At 38.9% G+C, this 14,800-nt stretch overlaps 2 protein-coding genes and 2 pseudogenes across 2 annotated transcripts; 2 read left to right on the plus strand and 2 right to left on the minus strand.

Annotated features, from left to right (window-relative positions):
- LOC145219711 (uncharacterized) lies at positions 1–2,963 on the plus strand (annotated as a pseudogene).
- A 68-nt stretch (positions 2,964–3,031) lies between these two features.
- On the plus strand, positions 3,032–7,847 carry LOC145218363 (uncharacterized; annotated as a pseudogene).
- Positions 7,848–11,457: 3,610 nt separating this feature from the next.
- LOC145219712 (zinc finger BED domain-containing protein 5-like) lies at positions 11,458–12,490 on the minus strand. The gene is made up of 2 exons (XM_080087034.1): positions 12,486–12,490; positions 11,458–12,094 (listed from the first exon to the last, which is right to left on the minus strand). Exons 1-2 carry the CDS (start codon positions 12,488–12,490, stop codon positions 11,458–11,460), a joined length of 642 nt encoding a protein of 213 aa, XP_079943160.1.
- A 963-nt stretch (positions 12,491–13,453) lies between these two features.
- Positions 13,454–14,293, minus strand: LOC145219713 (protein FAM200C-like). The gene has a single exon (XM_080087036.1). The coding sequence runs from the start codon at positions 14,291–14,293 to the stop codon at positions 13,454–13,456; it is 840 nt and encodes a 279-aa protein (XP_079943162.1).
- Positions 14,294–14,800: the final 507 nt, after the last annotated feature.

Consider the following 14,800-nt stretch of genomic DNA (forward strand, 5'->3'; position numbering starts at 1 on the left):
ATGACACCTTCTACGTACGCAATGGTGACATCATCTAGCTGGCTCTTGTCTGGTCTCGAGTGTCGTGGGACTGTCAGCTTACGTGGTAATGCAACATACTCTGCTTCGCTATTTTCAAACACGTGTGCCCATTCCACTCTTCTGATATGTGCTTGAGTGTTCAGCCATTCGTTCGTTTCTACTGCTGTTGCCCAATTTGGCGTCGCGACGAAATTTGGACCTTTCATCAGAAGAATTTTTTCATTGTCGTCCAGGTTAAACGCCGATTTATTAAGAATGACTTGTGAGGCCTGTTGTACAATGTTTTCTCTTATTTTGTAAGCTTTTCTTTTTCTGTACCTTTGGGTGTCGCGTCTGTTCTTTTTGTGCCTACTGGAACTTCCAGGAAAGTAGAGGGGAACACACGCTCGCTGTGGACGTTGCTTTTCGTAGAGCCAGTTGACTTTCCGGATAAAGTTTCTTGCAATAGCCCTTTTGTGATTTTTCAGATTATGTGCATATTTGGAGAAGTGGGCTTGTCTGTGGATGTTGGCTAAATCATTCTCCATTTTACGTATTTGCATTTTCAACTTGCGAAATTGCTGTATTAGCAATAGGTCGAAATCAATTCCTTTTCTGTGGTTGGAGGGGAGCAAAATGTGCATGCTGTTGCATCTTCTAAGAAAACGAAGTTTTGCTTCCAAATATATCCTTTTGCAGCTGTTTATGCTGGTTTTACTTGGTGATGGGATTCCAAACATCTGGTCGTAACGTAGTAATTCTTTTCTTATTATTGAAATCTCCTTTCAAGTAAAACGACCGCGACGATTCAGGGTCATTAAAATCAGATAAAGAAAATTCAGTGTGAAAAACCACTAAATCTGTCGCTATGTTTTATCAAAACAAATGCATTTCGCTATAAAAAGCATCATCAGTTGTGCAACACCTGGATAAAGTCCGTAAAATGTGTGACAAGTACATGATGGCGCTCCACGCTGAAGGTGCAATAACTGAAAAGCTTCTCTACGCTACGGTAGGGATAAAATTTCAAAACAACCGCTATCACCACACACACGGTTGTTTGTCGAAAGTATTTTGCAACAACAACACAGCATATGCCTACCCGTTATTCAAGACGCACAAAGTACAACCGGTCTTGCTTCCATCCATCGACGCCGCCGACATCCCAATCAGACTACTTCAGTCCGCTGGAAACATCACGACATCACGAATAACGGCATTTCTGGAACTTGTACTCCAGCCCATTAGTGTGGCATACTGTCGGTCTTTCGTGGATGAATATTGCCGTGACACCCGAGACTATCTCATGCAATTGGACCACTGGAAAACGGCGCATGATTCACAAATGCGCCCTAATCGACCTCTTTTTCTGGTTACAGCAGACGTCACAAAAATGTACGCAAATCTGCGCCGCGATACTGTCGCAGAGGCTTTGCTGGACGCTACGGCTACACAATCAACACTATCTGCAAACGCTTGCCAATCGCTGATGCAGCTGGTGATGTACTGCCTAAAAAATGTAATAACTCAGTACCAACAAGCATTTTTTCAGCAGGCAGAAGGAATTGTCACAGGAGACAACCCCTCGGTTTCAGTGGCAAATATTACAGCCCATTACATCATCAAACAAGAAGTGCGTGCTGTGGGTGAAACAGAACTATTTCGCCGATATATTGACGACATAGTTTGGCTGTCGTATGGAAAGACCCGCACGTTGGCTGTGGAACGCGCCTTAAGGGATAGGTTTGCACGAAACCACCTCGAAATAACCTTCCGCTGCATCTCCACTAACAAAGATGGCGCTCGGCTGAAGTTTCTTGATGTACTGCACATCATAGACAAAACCTCGCGGGGTGGTTTTTACACCACCAACTATGTAAAACCTACGGCAAAAGGGAGATTATTCCTCAACGGCACGTCCCACCATCCACCTTGGATTTTTAGAGGCATCGTGTTTGGGGAGTGCATTCGTCTCCGCCGACTTAATGAAATGCATGACCGATATAGGTCCAGCCTCTGCGACCTTGAGGCAAAATGTCGACGCTCCAGTTTTCCATTTAAAGTGTATTCCGCCATACTTACTGCAGCAGCCAAATGGAAGGAACGTTTTGCCCCCCCCAACTTCCAGACACCGGAGCGAAAAAAGAATTGTTTGGGCGACCTCCTTCACCAACATTCTACGACTGACTGACCGGGAAAGGCAGTTGAAGCCATCAGCGTGTGTAGTCTACAAGCGACCCTTCACCATCGGCGCTGCCTTGATGCGTTACAAAATATTAGCGCACGAAACAGCAGATCATAAAACAGGATCTTATCCTTGTGGCAAATGCGCCCTGTGCGGTCACCACGGCAAATCCAAATCAATGGTTTTTCCGGTGACTGACTTGCGGTCACAACAAAGACTTATTCCACTAAAAATAAGTTTTCGACCCGATGGAATTCACATCGAGCTGTTTGGCGGACGTCCGACATAAGTGTAGGGGGTGACCGCGCGGCCCTTCTTCAGCACTACCACAATAAGCATTTCCGACTTTTCCAAAAAAAGTTAGGTATTGCACAATGCTATAATGTGGTTTTTGTAGAGGAACCTCGGACTGAAAATTTGGACGTTTGTGAAAACAAATGGCTAATTTTAACGGGCGCCACAATAAATGTTCAAGCTATGGTCCTTCCTGTGGTTCGTTGACTGCAATCGCTTTGTTGCTACAATCGTGTTTGTTTTTTCGTTTTGCGCCCTTATCTTTTCCTCGCCTTTTTTCGTGGTTTTAATCAGCGCCATACCTGCCGGTCTGCATTTGCAGTCCTGTAAGACAGAGGATAGGCTTTTTGTGGTTGGTCTGGGTGTGTGCGTTTTTTGTATTTTTTGCTTTTATCCCGCTTTTTATTTTGTTTTTAGACACTGATGATGCTTTTTATAGCGAAATGCATTTGTTTTGATAAAACAAATAAAACATAGCGACAGATTTAGTGGTTTTTCACACTGAATTTTCTTCATCTGATTTTAATGACCCTGAATCGTCGCGGTCGTTTTACTTGAAAGGAGATTTCAATAATAAGAAAAGAATTACTACGTATACGCTATTAGGTATATTTGTGAAGAATGCGAAGCAAGTTACTTTGTTATTTGTCTTCGGCTGATTTGAATTGACTGATTGTTGGTGTGCTGTAAATGTTGTTGAACTTACAAGACTGTTTTGATGCATGCTTTCAACGCATAACTTATAAATACACTGAGTTCAATTTATATTGTTACAATTTTGTTTACTTCCGTTAGCCATTGTAGACAGGGGGTACGAGAAAATTTTATAAACGCTCAAAGGGTACGAGCACTAAAAAGGTTAAGAAATACTGATCTAGATGATGTTGCAGCGAGTGAAAAATATTAATAAAGTTAATGAGTTCGGTTGTAAACCACGCGAAGAAGGAAAAACATTCAATCACGAAACATACAACGCACCAATCACAAAAATGGAAAACGTCATCGATACACACACCACATCGGTGCGGTTTTTCTCCAGTGTAAATTAACATGTGTGTTTTTAAATCTCCAACTTGACAGAAATCGATCAGGTTTTTCTGTAGAGTGAGTGAAAATGTGTTTGCTCAAATTCCCAACCTAACTAATTGTTTTTTTTACAAACATCACATTCATATGGCTTCTCTCCAGCGTGAGTCAAAGTGTGCCGTTTCAAATGTCCATCTTGAATAAACCCTTTTTACGAACATTTTTCGATGGGATTTCTCTCCAGTGTGATTCATCAGAGGACATGTGAGGTGAAATTTACAAACCGTTTCGTCGACTCTCTGCAAGGATGTTGTTGTATGTTTGCAGATAAATAAATTTTTATCGCAGCGCTTGGACACAAATGGTTAGAGTTTCAATCGTATTTTTCCATATTTTAATTAACACTTTATCTCAGCAGAATTTACCTCCGAATGTTAAAAAAATGCATATGTAAATAATATTCTGCCACGTGCCAAACAACTTGAACATAGGTTTCGGGGTCTGCATGTTTGGTTACATTTACTACATCTGATGCGCAACAAAATTTTTGTTGTGTCTTTTAAGAGTAATGTGTAATGTATTTTAGTCTATTACCGCAATCAACTGATGGCCTCATTCCCTTCATTTTTTTGTTGAACGCGATTGCTGGTCAAAAGTCAGGTGCAAAAACAACACATGACTTTTAGCCTCCACGAGTTTCTTTCCTTGTTGCTATCTTTTATGTTTGAAGAGTGGGGTGCAAGAAAACTGATGAGGTGTTAATAATTTTTTACATTTTGTCGCCAAGAAAATAGAATGGTACACACTACTTGGTTTGACTGCGCCTTTCTTCCTTTAGGTTCGCTTTGAGATTTTCATACATCGCACCACGTTTAAAAAGTTAAGACGATTTAATTTGACGAATTTTCTACATACATCCTAGCTTGAAATAAATAATGTACCCGAAACAGACATGGCATTGTTTAGTTGCAACATGGTCGATCTAATGAACTTGTACATTGAAATATGCAAGCGCTGTTCTTAAATGCGGAATTAAATCTAGGATAACTGCTAAGTCCATTAACTACCAAGAGCGCGTTATTAATCTGCAGTGTAGAAAAATCCTGACATTTATCTACCACTTCCTGTATTCAAAAGCGTATTGATGAACTGAGTCATGTTAAACTGAAAAGGTGCTTATAGTATTAGTACTTCACTGACACAATTCCTTACCATCAGCATGATTGTATATTAGTTGTGCATCCTATTGTTTCAGAACGTTTTAAAACATCAGTATCAACCACTGACAAGTGAAGAGTAGAACGTAGAGAGGATGTTGGCTTTCATCGTTATGTGATTGATCTTTCTTTTTACTAATTAGTTGATAACTCTTTTTGCTTTGCGACAAAACAGATAACGTAACATTTTTAACACCCAGCCTTACAGGTCTGTCTAAAAAAAAGAACTGTGAAGCTAAAGTAATGTTTTTTTGTTTCTGCACTTGACTTTCTTTTACAGCTAAGATTGCTTTTTTAGTGGTCAGAAGTATTAGCAGCATTTTTACGAGCCATGACGTTTAAACATGGAGGGAAATAAGATCAGCAGTTGATTGCAGTGCATATTACATTTGCTGGTGTAAACCTAATATAGTATAACAAAACGCTAGGGTTTTCAGCTTCTACAGTGTTGGTGTAATGCGCTTATTATCACAAGAGAGGTTTCCTGAAGTTTGGCTTTTCCACTCGCACGACAGCCACATGAATGTTAGAACAGACGTTTTAAAACTATCAGGCCTTCAAAAACCTACCATGCTGTCTCACACAAAAGATTAGGTGCTTCAAAGGGCCTACTACATTAGCGGGATGGTTGATCGCTAAACAGGCCCGCCCAGGAATGGGCACGAATAGGATATTGGCGAGAAATGGTCGTAGGATTTAGCGTTGGCCAACCATGCTGCTCCAACTCACCTCGTTTTTTTTTCTAAGAATCAACGCCTTTCTTGGTCCAAACGATCTATAGTGCGTTGTCCATTTAAGTGAGTCCTTCAAAGGTCTGCTACTTCCACATCCTAGCGCTTCTCCTTAACACTTTGTCAATTTTCGAGCCTAGATCCACCTGACGCTGGTTAGCTTTCTCCTTCCTGTCCAATCAAAAAATGACGTATTTTACCAAAATCGCGGTATATACACCAGTGCGTGAGAGGAACTCCCGCCGATGTGGCCGGCCAAGGTCATATTTTTTTCACGGGGTTCGAACCCAGGACTCTCCCGGGGACGAATCCCGATCAGGGTTTTTTATGTCTGTATATGGGTCAGGCGCGCCAGACCGTTCGGCCAAGTTCCTGGGTCAGAATAAATGTGGCGCATATTGCGCGAAAACAGTATGTATTCGTACAGGAAGCTATTTTTCTAGCCTGCTGCACGCAACTCTGCTTTTGTTTTAGAAAAGGCTATACAATATTGCTGCTGTTTGGCAGGTTGCCGAATATTTAACTGTTCCGCTAGTGTTAGTTCGTCGCACTCACCGAAAAACGTAGTTGATTTTTTCTGTGCGACAGCATCTCATCTAGATTGTTAAAATATTGCCATCTGGATCTGCTTAGGTGTCTAGCATCCAATAAGAGAATCGTTCAACCAACGGCTGGTCATTGTCAAAAATGTTAACTGTTGACTTGTTTTAAACATAGATTTTCAATATTTAGTTGTTTAACTGATATAAAAAGATGAAAACCCTGGATTCGGACTCTCAGCAACCAGCGTTTCAAGAATCTGCCAACCAACTACAAACTAGCAAAACAGAAAGTGATTACCAATGCGAATTTTCTCAAAACCACATTCGCGCCAACACTTGGGACAATATATCAAAGAGCGATGTTTGTGAAAAGAAGTTTAATGAAGATGCCTATTTGGAAACAAAGAAGTCAACTCCATATATTGTAAACAAAACTCATGATGTTTGTGAGAAAAGACACATGTTGACACATACTAACGATAAACCCCATCAATGTCATATTTGTGAAAAAAGATTTGCATTGGGTGCAAATTTAAAAAGACACATGATGACACATACTAACGAAAAACCTTACTGATGTGATGTTTGTGAAAAAAAATTTGCATTGGGCGCAAATTTAAAAAGACACATGTTGACACATACTAACGAAAAACCTTACCGATGTGATGTTTGTGAAAAAAAATTTCGCCATAGAGAAACTTTGAAAAAGCACATGTCGGTACACACCAATGAAAAACCTCATCGATGCGCTGTTTGTGAAAAAAGATTCACCCAAAGTGGAAGTTTGAAAATACATATGTTGACACACACCGAAGAGAAACCTCATCTATGTCTTATTTGTAAAAAAGGATTTGCCCGAGGTGGAGATTTGAAAAGACACATGTTGACACACACTAACGAAAAACCTTATCAGTGTGATGTTTGTGAAAAAAGATTTCGTCAAGGTAGTTATTTAAAGGTACATATCATGACACACACCAACGAAAAACCTCATGGTTGTACTGTTTGTGAAAAAGTATTTCGCGAAGGAAGACTTTTGAAAAGCCACATGAAGACACACAGCAACGAAAAACCTCATCGTTGTAATGTTTGTGAAAAAAGATTTCGACATGGAGAAACTTTAAAAAAACACATATTGGTACACACTAATGAAAAACCTCATCGATGGAGTGTTTGTGAAAAAAGATTTACCCAAAGTGGAAATTTGAAAAGACATATGTTAATACACACCAAAGAGAAGCGTCATCTCTGTTTTAGATTTGCCCAAGGTGGAGATTTGGAAAGACACATGTTGACACACACTGATGAGAAACCATGCGATGTTTGTGCAAAAAACTTTCCTCGAAGTGGAGTTCTGAAAGGACAAACGTTGATCTACACAGTTGTAGAGGAGTTTTAAAAAGACGCATGTCGACGCGCAATACTAAAATATCTCACCACACTAAAGAAAAACTGTGTAAATATTAGTTTTGAATTCTCATTAAAGTGATGTTTGTAAATAATTAGTAAAACATTAAAAAGACATACAATGAATAGGATTGACACAGAGAACCTTCTCACTGTTCCTTGAGTAAACGATTTTTGCCAGAAATACTGTCAGCTACGTATTTTCTTATACATCCCAAGAAATAAAATATGTGTTGTTATGTCTTTACAAACTGTTCATGTTTGTTTTTGATTTTTGCCCCGATTTAAAATAACACATTGTCAGTTGGCTGTATGTTCGAGTTTGCTAACGCAACCGAGGCGCTTAAACAGGCACTAAGGGTCGGTCCGTTTCACCGACACTACCCACCTCATACTTCATTTGTTCTCGTGTTTGTCTATCCTTTAATAAACCTTCAACGTTCTGGTTGTTTTTGGTCGACTATTGTTCTGCCTAGTGATACTCAAACCGTGTGCCGCGAAATATTCCCTGTTTAAAAGTACAAACAAATCATGGTGTTTTAGGATGATCACCAAATACCTGTGTGCATGACAACATTTCAAAGCTCGTTTTTGTTATTGGCAAAGAAAAGCATCTTTACTCACCGCCATGAAGTTGAAAATTAACATTGTTTGATGCGCCGCGTGCTTAAAAGGTCTGAGAACTACACTCTGGTTTAGACTGTTGTTAATTGGGTATCAGATTGCGTAACTTTTTTTTTAACTTCACAATAACAGGAGGTTGGAGTGGGGCGATTTTGCCTGAATTTGTTTTAACACTAGCACGCTGCTTGTCTGACTGAGCACGGTCAAGATACCAGCTGTCCAAATTTATCTTTTATTATCAGGTATCTTGCACTCAACTGATCAGTTTGAGACTACACACTAACTCTTCTGGAGAGGCAGTCTTCTAAACAACGTTATAAACTCTTTATTCCTGGTCGACAAGGCTGTAGGCAAAAGGTCAGTGCAGTCATATATAGTGTTTAATATGCTGGTTCGACAGTCACACCATTAAATAGATAGAGCTTGGATATGGACTGTAGTGCGCAAAGAAGCAACAACGTCCAAATTCGTTAAGGCACATATTATTTCATTTTCAACAGCAGCATAAATGTCAAGGCTTAAGTGGCAGTTATATGTGTGCACTTAGACAGCGTACTTGGCTAAACGGTGATCAATTTCATTTGGGTTGGCGAGAAAATACCGCCTTATTTTATAAAGCTAGACTGCATGTTAAGTCACACTAATAACAAACTTCAGAGATATGTGTGTGTGAAAAGATTTAGCCCTAGTGCACATTAACTGCCTACAACAAGTGGACTTACTAGAAAGTTACAAAGCTGTACTTACGCGTGAATTCGTAGCGGTGCGATTTATTTTAAATGTGACCTTTCCTCCTGTCAAGCCACAGCTATCAATGCGACGCTCCAGACCTTAATCAATTTTTGCTTAATTAGTCACTAAATAAAGATGTATTTCACGATATTTCTTTTATAGGTAAAAATAACTTACGATGAGATTGCAGAATTCGATCTTCGAGCTTACAGATCTACAATTTCCAGATTCTACAAAGCAATCCTTTTGGATTTTTCCGCAGCGTTCTTTCAAAGTACCTAACCAACGGTGGATTGTACGAAATTGGTTTTAAATACGAATGGACTTCAGAGGAAGAAATTCGTAATTGTACCGTAAAACCTGACGTCGCAGAAGGATTCGGGCTTACTGGCACCAATTACATATCTCATCGGTGTGTAGTTTGTGAGAAATTATTTAGTCGCCGGGGAACTTGGAAACGGCACATGTTGACTCACACCAACGAGAAAAAACATCAATGTGAGTGTGACATTTGTAACAAACGATTTAGGCACGGAAGTTATTTGACAAAACACATGTTGACTCACACCAAAGAGAAACGCCATCAATGCAATGTGTGTGGAAACAGATTTGATCTCATTGGAAGTTTGTAAAGACACATGTTGACGCACACAAATGAGAAACCCCATCGATGTGAAGTTTGTGAAAAAACATTTCAACGTGGTGAACATTTGAAAAGGCCACATGTTGATTCATTCGAAATAAAAAGGAAATAAAGTTAGAATAAAGAAATGCCATACGACGACTCAACATCAAAAATTCTTTAATGCATTTCTCCTTTTTTTGGTGACTGGAATAGCGGGCGCGTGAAAGGGACAACAATTGCACAACCAACAAGTCCCAAGGAGATAGTATAACCAGAGACTACTAAGCAGAGACTGCACGCTGCGATTTTTATTAAGATGAACGCGACCAGTAAGATTGCGGCGTTTACAATGGAAAAGGATAGGAAAAAGTTGTGTTAACACCAACCACGCAATATAATATCATCCATCGCCCAGCAAAAAGACCTTAAAACAGTCAAGTTCATTTTTTATATCAAACAGAAAAATTGTGGTCCATACATATATTTTGTCAAAACCCAGCACTGCAAGATATGGAAAAGCTGTTGGGAAAAAACGCTGTAAATGTTAAAGTAATGCCTAATTCAATGGGGGAGGGTATTGGAAATCATAACAAACGAAAGCTGTTTTTCACTTTCTTATTTTATGTCGTTTTTCTCAAGGAAACGCACTCTTCAGTTGAAATAGAATGGGGGTAACTAAATAGATTGGGTACATGGCTCTACCCGCAGTAAAGGTGTGGCAATCCTGCTCACAAAAAAAGATCTGCACTCACCCAAAGTCGTAAGACGAAGATAACTCAAATCACGTTATCGGCGGTGACTTTTACATGACTCTGCAGGATAATTTAGACAAAAGACACGGGCCTCCTAATCCCAATCGTAAATCACATAAAAGAAACCTTTCACTTTCATATTTTGCTTTCTACATTTTGTGATGAGAAAGTCAGTTTGTTGATTTTAGTTGTTTATCAGCGTTTTAGGATTGTTTTTTAATTCAACATTTTTTTTAAATGTAATACTAAAATAAAACACCCTAGTAATTAAGGGTGTTAGTTTGTAATAAATCATATTTTTGCAACTGTTCAACAGGAAATATTTTTGTAACTCTTTGGGGTAAAAGTAATAACCAGTGTTATGTATGTTTGTGTACTCAATGTATTTAAAGGTCAGCTTCCACCACTGGATAGTATTGAATGGTCTTACGAAATTTTTAAAATGATAATAGAAGACTAGTGTTTTTTTACTCATCCCCATTGTTTGAATGGAATTTTGAGAAGTTTTGCAGGATTTCCCTTGCTGAAATGTGTTATTTTGATGGTAAGGTATATTGTTTTAACTTGTAGAGGGCTGACTAACAGTAACCTTTTTTTAAAATCTTAACGATTAGATGCTTTTCCTGCCAAACTTCACCAGTTGAAGTGTTTCACAGAAAGTCAGAGCTTGCCTCCTCGGCATAACTGTGGAGTTTGTTCATGGTTTCCAAGATTTGCAGAATGGTTGCTATAACGCTTAAAATTCATGTACATATTGCTGACATTGGTACCATTAAAAAGACTTTTATGCTAGCAGTAAATTGTTAACCAAGATTTGTATGTGTTTAAAGCAGTATTCAAAGATTTTATACCAGCACATCAGTCGTATTTTTTTCTTTTGGTTATGTGGTATGATTTGTTTGTTTTTTTATCTGGTATGGCGTTTTAGTCTTTTATTTACATGTGCTCTCCGGAAATTGTCATGCATAACAGATTTAAAATTTCTGTATTTTGTTCGCTCTCATTGGAACGCTGAGTACTAGTCAGCAAATGTCCTTGCTTACTTATTTATGCTACATCATTTTGTGTTTCTGTGATTAGATGTATTCAGGTCTGCAGAATCGAAAACAAACTATATTCTCACGTGCTAGCTGCCCATGTTTATATTTTTTGATTTGTTCAAGAAATGCTTTAATGTGACAGAATCTACCACAGCGGTTCTTAACCTTTTTGGTGCGGCGCCCCCCTTGAGGGATGGCTGACCACTTCACGCCCCCTCCTTTACACTGACAAATCAATAATAACAACAGTGTTGAAATTGCATTTCATTTATTGCTCACGAATCAGTGGGACACTTGACACTGTTTGATGGCAACTAACTCGTTAATGCGAGGTTTTATACCCGACAGTGCACATCGTAAGTCGCCTTCAACTTCCAGCTTGTTTCTGTACTTTGACTTGATGGCAACCAGTGCAGAAAATGCAGCTTCACATAAATATGTCGATCCAAACATAACTAGAACACACAGGGCCTGAGTTGAAATGCGAGGGTAAACAGGGAGGTATTTGGCCCAGAACGCCTCAAGGTCCAACACTTTGAAGTTGTCCTTGGCTGTGGAATCGAATTTTAACTCGAGAAACTCCTCTTGTGCATCGGCAAAAATATCTGCCACTTCGCACTGAAATGGGCTTCTTACAAACTTCCAGGATTCTCGTTTCTCGTCTATATCCGGAAAATATTTAATAAATTCCGCTTTTAGGTGAGTTTTTATTTGTATCTTCAAATCACACCCAAAGTTCCCATTTGTGAGAGCAGAATCAAGGGTACTAAAGCCAGCTGGATTTCCTTCTTCAATTCGATGCTTCCAAAGGTCAAGTTTGGACAGTGCTGGATTAACCAATAAGCAATATAAGCACGTGCTTAGGGCATCAAGTAAAGGAGGGGCACCACAGAAATGGTTTCTAGGTAAATTATTAAATCTAACAAAAAATACAACTATATTCAAAATGTAATGAAAATGAATAAGTTCTGTTTATAAAGCGAGAAATTGAAATGAAATAACTTACAATAGAGATTGATTGCGTGCTATATGACGTAACAACGTTGAGTTGTTCTGTTTGTCAAAACCTAAAACACTCAAGAGCATTAATATAGCATGTTGTTTGAAAACATGTTCGCGTATGTGGCAAACGTAAATTAAACACGACGCTAATTTAGTTTTCTAGTATGTTTTACAATTGGGCAACAGTGTTGAGACTGGGAAAGGCAGCAAAATTAGGCGTTTTTGTTTGAGTTTTGGAGTATTTCTGGCATTCTGAAACAAATGTAGTTTTTTACAACTTAATTATTCTGAAAATATGTGTACCTAACCTCATGATGAAATGGGTGCCGTTAAGTGGAGCAAAAAAAACATAACTGTCAAAATGGAAAGAAGATAATGCTTTGGAATTAGCTCTCAAACTGCAGAGCTAACTGATTTCTTCACACAAGTTCCACAACATGATAATGTACCTATTCCAGGTCAAAACCATCTACGTCATCTGACTTGGTCACAAATACGGAGGTTTTCTTTTCTAACCGATGTGCCATGCGATGGCACTTCATCTAATAACACTAAAAGTATTCTCAGTGCTGTCAAAAGCTGGTAGCTATGCAACAAGGCAGGTTGAATGCTCTATCCCTATTATGAATAGAAGAAGATGTCTTACGTATGGTTAGTTATGAGGATTTAATCAAAGAGTTTCAACGAAGAAAAGCAGGAAAAATGTTTAACTGTATGTAAAATCTAAGCACACAGAAATAAATACTATTACCCTTGGTGTATATTTTGTTAAAATCGAAATCTCGATGAATAATTTTGTTTCGTGCGTTTTTTTGTTTATATTTCGATTTAAAAATGATGCAAGGGGCACCAAATGGTTTTAGTGCTTAGGGCCTCTGATGGTGTTAATCCGGCCCTGAGTTTGGACATAAAAGACCGAATGATGTCATGATGCATAATGATATTGATATTTTTTCCTTGAAGTTGAAGGTTGAGGGCATTTAACGAATGAAATATGTCCACGAGATAAGCCAGCGATTGTTGAAAGCTTTGAGATCGAAACTTGTCCAATAAAACCTCCTTTCTCGAGTCTAGAAATATTATCACTTCCTCTTGTAATTCATGGAGCCGTTGTAGCATATTTCCCTTAGACAACCATCGAATATTTGTGTGAAACAACAAGACTTCATGATCAGATTGCATATCCTCACACATAAGCTTGAAAAGACGACTGTTAAGCGATCCCGCCTTTATATAGTTAACGATTTCAATAGCTATGGTCAGGACCTCCGTGAATTCAGGAGGCTAAGGCTTCACGATGAAGTACGCAATGTGTGCCTACTACAGATGGATTTTTTTCTTTTACTCTTTGAATAAAACCAGATCGCAGACCAAGCATGGATGGAGCTCCATCCGTGCACGCTCCTACCAGTGATTTCCACGATAGTTGGTTATCCTCAAAAAAGTTTGACACAACATTAAAAATATCTGCCGATGTTGCACGACTTTTTGATGAGTGGCAGAATAGCATTTCCTCATTTATCGTGTTACCTGACATGAAACGAGCATACATCAGAAGCTGAGCACAGTTTCCAATATCTGTAGTTTCATCACATTGTATAGCAAAGAAAGGAGACTCTTTTATTTTTACAAGGAGTTGATCTTTGATATTCTGGGACATTTCATCGATTCTCCCCTTGATGGTGTCATTTGATAGTGAAATTTGAGAAAGTGCATCTGCTTTATCCTTGCCCAGTACTAGTTCTGCTGCCACGAGCATGCTAGGTTTTAAAAGAGACTCCCCAATGCTATGGTTCTTCTTATTCTTTGCAACCAACATGGCAATCTCGTAAGATGCCCTGACAACATTCGAAGATCTTTGCTGAAACGTCCCACCCATGTCCAACTTAACCTTCTTCAATGAGCGGCTTTTCATTTCAAAGAATGCTTTAGGTTTGTTGACTAAGGTAGGATGTGCTGTTGACAAATGTCGTTTTAAGCGCGAGGGGCGCATTGCATCGTTGCTAAACGTCTTGTAACAAATAGAACACTGTGGGACTTCTGTGTCACCTTTTTGCATCGGTACAAAACCAAATTGAATGTAGTCGTCTACATACTTTCTTTTTTTCGCTGCCATTTTAACTATGTTATGCTTTATGATTTGCAAGTTAATTTTTAGCTATGTTGGAACTGTAACATAAGAAAAAGTAACCTAATTCTCAAGAATGAGCCTGCTCTCGATCGCCTTACATACACTACACTGCCACTTCCACGAAAATGCATTAAATTGTTTTTTCACTGAATGATTTAGCATAACTGCTGCCAACTATAAAAATTGAAGTAAACACGTTTGTTATGTATACTGCATTATGACATCATACATTAAGCGGTTGACTGAGACAGCATGGTAGAACCAGGGAGTCGAACCGCTTGTCATACGGGTTCAGGTTCGGTTCGGGTTCACCTCGATTTGTTTTTAAGGGTTCGGGTTCGGTTCAGGTTTTTAAAAATGTATATTTTCGGGTTCGGGTTTTGTTCCGGTTTGGGCAAATTATCCGGTCCGAACCGGTTTGCGGTTTTTAAACCGGTTCAAATTTTTATTCGTTTTAATTTAATTATATCTATCATCTACCTGGCCTTATCA

Source organism: Phallusia mammillata, chromosome 3 (genome assembly GCF_965637545.1).
Source record: "Phallusia mammillata chromosome 3, kaPhaMamm4.hap1.1, whole genome shotgun sequence".
Lineage (NCBI taxonomy): Eukaryota > Metazoa > Chordata > Ascidiacea > Phlebobranchia > Ascidiidae > Phallusia > Phallusia mammillata.